This window comes from Anarrhichthys ocellatus, unplaced genomic scaffold (genome assembly GCF_004355925.1).
Source record: "Anarrhichthys ocellatus isolate YVR2014 unplaced genomic scaffold, GSC_Weel_1.0 scaffold9, whole genome shotgun sequence".
Taxonomy (NCBI): domain Eukaryota; kingdom Metazoa; phylum Chordata; class Actinopteri; order Perciformes; family Anarhichadidae; genus Anarrhichthys; species Anarrhichthys ocellatus.
Genome location: NW_022280039.1, coordinates 3,979,909 through 3,988,108, shown reverse-complemented (window position 1 = coordinate 3,988,108; position 8,200 = coordinate 3,979,909). Strand labels below are relative to the sequence as shown.

Below are 8,200 nucleotides of genomic sequence, written 5' to 3'. Positions count from 1 at the left end.
TGTCACTGGATGTTAGGGATCAGCTGTCCTGCCAGATGTCATTGTATGGTATCAGGTTGACATTGATCCAATTTGAACTTTGCTGCACTCAAACAGTGTTCAATAATAACTGAAAGACATGGTAGCTATACAATGTCGACATAAACGGATACACATGCTATAACTCAATCTTTACAGCACAGAAAATAGAATGGGCAATGTTTTGTTAGGTATGGTACAAATCAAATATTATTGATTCTTTACTTCAAACAAAACAAAAAAAACACATAATGTAGAGACACCGTGACCCATAACACACACTACGAGTAGCCTACTCACAAATCCGGCCTCCAGGTCCCAGCACCAGCAGTAGTTAAGAAAGCGGACAATGACGGCTCGCAGAAAGTCACCCACCAGGATGGTCAAATAGCTCACCTGAATGTCCGACACGACCAGCTTCACAAATCCCTACACATCATCAGAAACCAACGAGAAAAGACGCAAAAGAAATAAGAAAAAATACAAACCTACCAATTAATTCAAATGATTGGTCTCTTCTGTTTGATTAATCGGAGGGTGAAGCAAAGGAATGATGCTGCAAACTGAGTAAAAATAATCGGTGTCTACTGCAGCTACTACTGTTTATACGCCCAGAATTTCTCATTCACCATTGGAAAACAGTATAATGCCACTACTGACTATTCCCACGGCATTCTCCCAGCAGGGTCCTCTGATGACGTCAGCTGGGGACACATTTGGAGGAGGCACATCTGTCGTGTTGAAGTGCGAGCTGTAGTTGGCGTAGTACTGTTCCAAAGCCCATATGGTGGCATTCCTGATGGACTTCTCGGTCTCCAGCTAAAGAATAGAAAATACGTCAAAGCATATGCAGCGCAACTCAAACTTTATTCACGTACCACAATTCACACCTACAGATATACACAGTTTGCCACCTTGATTTAAAGGAGTAGTCGCACATATCAGGAAATACTATTCACTTTCCGGTTGAGAGTTGGATGAGAAGCTCGATACCACTCTCAGCAAATTTCCCATTATGTCAAACTTTTGCTTTAAAGGTATCTGCTGTCACAACATCTGTAGCTGAACTGAGGGTTAGTACAGTATTTTAAAAGTGAGTCATTCTTATCTTAAATCGTTAAGTATCAAGGACAATTTATTCTATAACATATCCGACACCAGATCAAACGCAGAAAAGGTCTTACACGCAGCGAATGTTTCTTACCAATACAGGAGACAGCCCAAATTAAGCCCAAATATCTACAAACACACCAGCCCAGCAACAGGAACAAACACATATGTACAGACATATCCGTCGTACCTTTTCATTGACCTCATCAAACAGGGCGAAGAGGAAGGTGTAAAGGTTTCCCAGAAAGAGGGCAAAGATTCGTCCTAGCTGCCACTTGAGGGCGATACGAGGGTGATAATCTTCCAATTCTGCGATGGTTTCAAACAGAGGAGGACACACCAGCCCCAGCAGAGACATCACAAACTCCACCTGATACATTGGACAAGAGAGGGGGTTTACTGATCTCATTTTCACTCCCATTTTCAAGCCGCAACTCTCCAAAATCTCCTTATGTTATCTAAAAATACCACGTTTAATGTCCACCTGCCTCGTTTTTTTCAAGCCACGAGAGTTTGTCTTGCTCCATCTTAGCAAAGTTTTGCGAACGTTTCACTACAAAGTAGATGAGGTATCCGCTGCCTCCAAGAGTGCATGTGATCAGGAAGTTTGCCAGAACCCTGAGGAAGCGTCGGAGATGGATGTTTTCATCTTTCTGGTTCTCCTGCTCATCCACGATGGATTCCTACAGCAGGGCAAAATAAGTCGGTAAAAGGGAACAAACTTGTGATTACTTGAGATTTTTAACTTCTTTTCCATTTGCAAATTTCAGCAGTTTTCACATATAAAATTAAATATTTAATATATATATTTGGTATCGCAGGTTATTTCATGATGGAGTTTTCTATGTATGATTGTTAAATTCTTGTGCATCAAAGGAAATGTTTGCTTTTGTTACACTGCTTATCCTCCAATACAAATACACACACAAACACACACCTGCTAACCTTGAAGCTGGTGGTAATGGAGGCGTACTTATTGTCTGCAGTCTCTGGGTTTCCTATTAGGTAGTCCCAGCTGGTGAACATCTTCCAGCTGAAGGTGAATTCTCCCTCGTCTGCCCCGTCACCGCCTTCATTTGAGTTACGAGCCATTCTGAGAAGACAAAAAGACCACATTAAAAATACACAAACATCCCCGTTGTCATGTATACATGTACATCTGATTGTTTGTGTGTCTTGCCTTACGTTCTTATGACAACCATCAGGCTGTACCCAAAGATGCCAACTCCCACCAGCAGGTATGACAGAGGGAGTCTGAACTTCAGCACCCCGATCATTCGATCGCTGTTGTAGTAGCCGTAGAACAAAAAGGAGTACTGGCAGAATCCCTGTTTATAAGGTATTCAAAGATGCAAACTTCCAGACATGAATTACAACTACGCAAACAGGTGCTCAGAGCAACTTTCCCACGTTTTTAACAAGACTAAGAAAAGGTTAAAACATGGCAATCTTGATGAACAACAAGACATCTATGAGACTACAGCCATGCTATGAATAAACTGATGAATAAGGGCTTAGATCCTTACTCCAAAGTCAGAGAGCACAGAGAAGTCCATGGCTGTGTCCTGCTCCTGTCGAGGCACAGTTTTCCGGGGAATGGAGCCGTATGGAAGACCCATAAGAATCTAAACAGAGGAGAGGGATGGAAGTGAGAAAGGAGAGCTAAATAACATGTACAATGTCCTAATGTACCCAATGTGCACACTGTGCTAACATGAGAAAGGCTGTACCTCAGGCAGAACCACCAGGCCAAACATGAACCCAAACAGGACCATATTCAGACCGTACATCCACCTCAGGAAAATAAAGTAGGATGCCACAGATGATCCGAAGTGACCTATAATTAAGAGAACAGAAACCGGGTGGTATAACAAACAGTGAGGTCGTAGCTCAGTGTTTATTTTCCAATGATGTCATAGCGGTACCAACTTTCTACGTCCTTGATCTTCCTCTCCCAGGGTATACAGGCTGTTTTGAAGTTCTCAAAGTCACGTTTGAACTTGATTAGTTTCTGAAAAAAAAAAAAAAAGGTTTGAAATCTCCCCAATATCATCTTCCTTCTAAAGTTGTATTAAGTGCAAAATGAGCAGATTACTTTGGCTATCATGACTTTGAATGCATACAGCTTCCTTCCTTTTCCTTTCCCAAGAGCTCCTTCAAATTCTTCAACAAACCCCTGCGCCTCCCTGTTTGACCATTCAGAGGAAACATCCACCAATGAGATAAAGTGTGCAACACACAAATGAAAAACACAATCTACCTAACCAATGACTTAATTAGTCAGTGGCAACAGGAAAAAAACGACAGGATTGGGATGATTTACTGATTGATGGCGGTTCTAAGGTAAGAGTATCGGAAGGAAGACTTGGCAAGCAGCAGGTCAGTAGCCACAACATGCATTAAACAGTGTCAAGCTCATGAAAAAGTTAAAGCAGTTCACCTATCGGGTTGCTTACACTGATCTGTACATAGAGAAACATACACACCGAGTACACACACACTATTAGCCCTTGCAAGGCAGCTGGTAATGTCTTCTCACACTGAGAGGAGGATGTGTAACAGGCTAAACTACAGCCAACTGTGTGGGTGCTGGTGTTGTTTAGTTTATCTGAGATTTACGACTGTATTCATTTGTCTTCTGTACATCTTACAGGAGGGAGAAGTTACATAATTTAATACATATGTGAATGTTGATGAACAAAGGCTGGGATCTAATCATTATCCGAGTTTCCGGGCTGTGTTTCGCGATGAGTGCTTTTTTAGAATTAAATTTATCTAAGAGTGTCATGATGTCGGAGCTCAGTTCTGCAAATGTCCAGTTTTCCAAAAGCATGTTGGCTTTGATTTGCAATATGACATCACTGACAGAGAGAAGTTCAAAACCACTAGCGATGAACATGTTTTAATAATGAATGATCAACATCACATGTATATGACATGAGTGATGGCAGGCATTTAGGAAGGTGGTCCTAAGAAATAGTCAATGACCAAAAAAACAAATGACTTAACAAACAAAAAGACATGAAGAACAAAATGCAGTCACCAAAATGTGCAGTAATCACAGATAAACAAGCAGAGGATGTGAGTTTTTGTTTTTACTTGAGCAGCACAAGTCTCCTCTTCATGCGCCAAGGTTTGTTCCTTAACGTAGCGATAAGTTTCTTCTTCTCCTCTACCTGTTCCTTCAGGGCTGCGATCTCTCCCTCCGACAGTGATTCTTCATCAGAATCAGAGGAGGAGGAGGAGGAGGAGGAAGAGCTGATAAAGGGAAAGAGCTGTCACATGCCATGGCTTTGACAAGGCACCAGTCACAATAATACCAGTTTGTTTTATTGTGTTGTTTTTGTGTATCTTGTTTTTTGAAATTACTTTTGGGGCTCCAAAGTTTTGTGCTACAGTTTGACATTAATATTCAGTTTTATATCATTGACATCTGTGATATCACATTTGTAAGAACATATTGAGCTCTGTGAGATAAGACAAGAATCTACCTTAATTATTCTAGATTTTTTCATAAAGCTTAATAAATTGAACCTTGGATGAATCTCTTTTCATTTTAAAAATATGTGTTTATCACCAAATACCTGCAAAACTAATGACATTCCCATCAGCCTCAGATGTGTTTAGTGCTGGTTAGCAAATGTTAGCATGTTATCACGTTACCATAAGGTTGCAAACATAGTTAAACATTATGCTTTCAGCGTGTTGGCATGCTGATATTAGCATTTAGCTCAAAGTTCTGTACAGTGCAATTAAGGAGTACAGTAAGTCTCAAGGTCCGACCACATCTGAAGGGAAAAATGTTTCGAAGGCCAGGTGAAAAAGCCTAAATACGTGGATATACCACTTTTTCAGGCTGGAAGACATTTCATTTTGCTCAATGAAGCGGGTGTGAATGTTGGATGGTCAGTTTTAGAAAATTATAGAGAGGTCCAGACACCGCCCATATAATACATTTTTCTTTATGGCAGCATGTGTTGCTCTTTTGTGATTTTCAAATAGAATACACAATGGCTTTAAAGTCAATGTCAATGTCAAATGACATGACAATCTGTAAGTAATTTAGAGTGCAATAACACCACCATTCTTGCTTTTTTGTGTGTCATTTTACACCATGTAGTCTAAACTTACTGCAATCTAAACGCATACGCCGAAATATGCCAACTAAGTAACGTAGTATAAATTTTTTGTAAAGTTCTACACAAATTAAGCTATTGCATTCAATTATTTTAAAGAGCAGGTATAAGAGTCAATTCATCAGCTTTTTTACTAGATAGTCAGAGCTGGAAGTTAGCGATATTTAATATGCAGCCAACTCCCAAACACCCAATGAAACAGTAGGCAGATCTGGTGTCTCGGGATGTTTTGTCCTCTTGCCTTTATTTTAAGGCAGCAGTAGGCTAAATAATGGATGAACAAATGAGATCACGCCATCCATCACAGCAGCCACAAATCTGCAACACGTAAACTTCATCATGCTGCACATTTGGTTGGTGATGGACATACCAGCCCTTATTCTTTCTCAGTACGTGAACAGCATCTGACTGCTGACTGCTATGGCGATTGTGGCTAAGTGGACAGCAGGGCCATCTTTCAATCAGATGGTTGGTGGTTCGAGCTCCAGCTCCAATAGTTGCATGTCGATGTGTCCTTGAGCAAGACACTTAACCCCAAAATTGCTCCTGTAGCTGTGCCTACGGTGTAGAAATGTGATAGACTCTGAATTGTCAGTTGCTTTGGATGAAAGCATCTGCTAAATGACTGTAACATTATACTACTATCTACTATAACCTGTCAAATCAACCAGATAAACTCTAAATCCCATATATTCAGGCAAACAAGTGAGTATTCTATGTTGTAATAATATTGAAGTAACACCGTTAATGTTTCATCTCCCTGAACATATATCTTCATATCATCAGAGTCTGCCAGAGGTCTGCATGAGACTGAATGAAGAAAGCCCATACAGGTGTGTGGAGCGTGCAGGTAGGCGAGAGTCAGCTCTCAGAGAATACTGCACCTGCTCAACTTCCCATTCTTCTTTTTCTTGTCATTCTCACCACCTATATTCTTCCCTTGTTTCCCTTTAAAATTTCCCATCTTCTGTTTGTTCTGCTCCTCTTTCTCCTTTTTGGACACGGCCGTCCCTCGCTTTTTACGTTTCTCTCTGTCTTCTTCGCTCTCCTCCTCGCTTTCTTCTTTAGCTTTCTTCCTGGAGGCTTTTGAACGTTTTCTTTTCACACTCCGGTTGTCTTCCTCATCCTCTTCATCGCTTTCCTGCGGCTTGGCCTTCTTCTTTCTTATTCTTTTCCTTGGTGCCTCATCATCCTCATCCTCCTCATGATCGCTGACTGGTTTGGATTTACGTTGTGGTTTGGCTCTTCTGTTTTTAGCCCTCCGCCTTGCCTCATCTGAAACAAACATTTACATTTCAGATAAGTAGCTGAAAGCTTGTTCAAAGTACAATAATAAAGTGTACAAATATCCTCTGAAATGATTCCAGTCAGTTTTTATAAAAGAGGAAACTTGGTCAAAAGTTGTAAATATTCTTGAAGAACAGAGACGGAAGAGGTAAAAATGAGCAGTAATTTACACTTGTTTGGCATCACATCACCACATTGTGGCAAATCTTAAAGACATAGTCATACCTTGTTCAATTTAACTGCTTCTCTGATGAAAAGCAAACAAACTCACCTTCACTTCCACTGTCTGATGCAACATCAATTTCCATCCCAACTGTGAACACAAATTTAGGGGATTCATCTCAACAAAAAAGATATTTACCACTAAACAATTTAATTTTACTTCAATAAAATAAAAGTGAATATTAAAAGCTAAAAGTTGTTAGAAACAATTAAAGACAGCTCTTATTTAGCAAAATAGAGTAAAAAAAATCTTACCATCTTCAACCTTAATTGCAGCATCGTTTTTCCTCTTTGGAGGCATTTTGCTGCGTCTCTATAACTTATTTCCTGTTAGTCCTCTGCTCACTTCAGACTATGTCTCATCTCCATCCATGTGTCACGCGGTGCAATGGGCTGTTACACTTGTGAAGGTACTGTGTCAGAAAGCCAGGATACACCCCCTCGCACACACACACACACACGCACACACATGCAGGAACAGGTGCTCCTCTGTTTAGGCTGTTCAAAGACTGGGCTCCTTGACGACCGTCAATGACAACACAGTTCAGAAGATAATCAGGATGCCGGGAGAAAAAACCGGGTCAGACAATGGACTTGTCTATCAAAATGCTAATTGTTTTTCACTGGAGCAATAGGAGCTTGGATACAGTCCACCTGCTTTAATCCTCAAGTTTATTCAAACTGGATAGTGGCTAATAACTTGTATCGTTGTCATATAATGGGTGTGATTATATGAGGAAACGATGCACCAAAAATTAATGGTTGGATAAGTGCCATCACTCACTTGTGAGACAGAAAGGAGACACCAGAGCAAATGTTGACATAGAGGACAAGCCCTCATTAAAGTTAGATGAAAGCTTAAGTAATCCTGAGTGAAAAGTGAAACAAGTCACTCTATTTAAATACTGTACAGAGTCTTCTGTGGAAGCACACTGCAAACTGAACACACAGGAGTACCTCCAGTGATTCTCTAACTTCACTAACAGTGTTTTATGAAAGGGACAAGTCTGTCAGTTTTACAAGCTGTTTATTAAAGGATAGGTTCACATGTGTTCAAGTCCACCTTAAAAACAATACTCACAAGCCCATATGTACATTAAAAGACCTCATTGTGTTCCATAGCTCAACATGGAAACACTTCCTACAAAAAGACTGATTGTGTCTTTGGAAAATACGTGCTTGATTTGACCAACTCAGACTGCTGAAGCCTCATTCATATTAGTCATGTTCCATTCTGCCATTGGTTTAGGGCAGACTTTAAAAATGTCACCAATATCCTTTTATTAAGAGCTAGAAATGAGGACTGAGGGATGAACAATGTTGCCTATGCTCCTATTATGTGTTTCAACCTGTATAGTTATGGTCAAATGCTTGAATAACACAGGAGGAAACATGAGATGCCTGGCAGCTATGCTGCTAACAGAGAG

At 40.4% G+C, this 8,200-nt stretch overlaps 1 protein-coding gene across 1 annotated transcript in view; it reads right to left on the bottom strand.

The window, feature by feature from the left end:
- Positions 1 to 7,135, bottom strand: part of tmc2b (transmembrane channel-like 2b) — an 11,152-nt gene extending 4,017 nt beyond the window's left edge. Inside the window, exons 1-14 of the mRNA XM_031848856.1 lie at positions 7,029 to 7,135; positions 6,823 to 6,864; positions 6,158 to 6,539; positions 4,228 to 4,386; positions 3,224 to 3,314; positions 3,058 to 3,139; positions 2,859 to 2,965; positions 2,655 to 2,753; positions 2,314 to 2,456; positions 2,074 to 2,221; positions 1,617 to 1,811; positions 1,319 to 1,498; positions 679 to 837; positions 319 to 447 (exon numbers count right to left, since the gene is read on the bottom strand). Of these exons, the coding sequence (XP_031704716.1) occupies positions 319 to 447; positions 679 to 837; positions 1,319 to 1,498; positions 1,617 to 1,811; positions 2,074 to 2,221; positions 2,314 to 2,456; positions 2,655 to 2,753; positions 2,859 to 2,965; positions 3,058 to 3,139; positions 3,224 to 3,314; positions 4,228 to 4,386; positions 6,158 to 6,539; positions 6,823 to 6,864; positions 7,029 to 7,074 (1,962 nt within the window). The 5' untranslated portion in view covers positions 7,075 to 7,135. The remainder of the gene's footprint in view (positions 1 to 318; positions 448 to 678; positions 838 to 1,318; positions 1,499 to 1,616; positions 1,812 to 2,073; positions 2,222 to 2,313; positions 2,457 to 2,654; positions 2,754 to 2,858; positions 2,966 to 3,057; positions 3,140 to 3,223; positions 3,315 to 4,227; positions 4,387 to 6,157; positions 6,540 to 6,822; positions 6,865 to 7,028) is intronic.
- Positions 7,136 to 8,200: the final 1,065 nt, after the last annotated feature.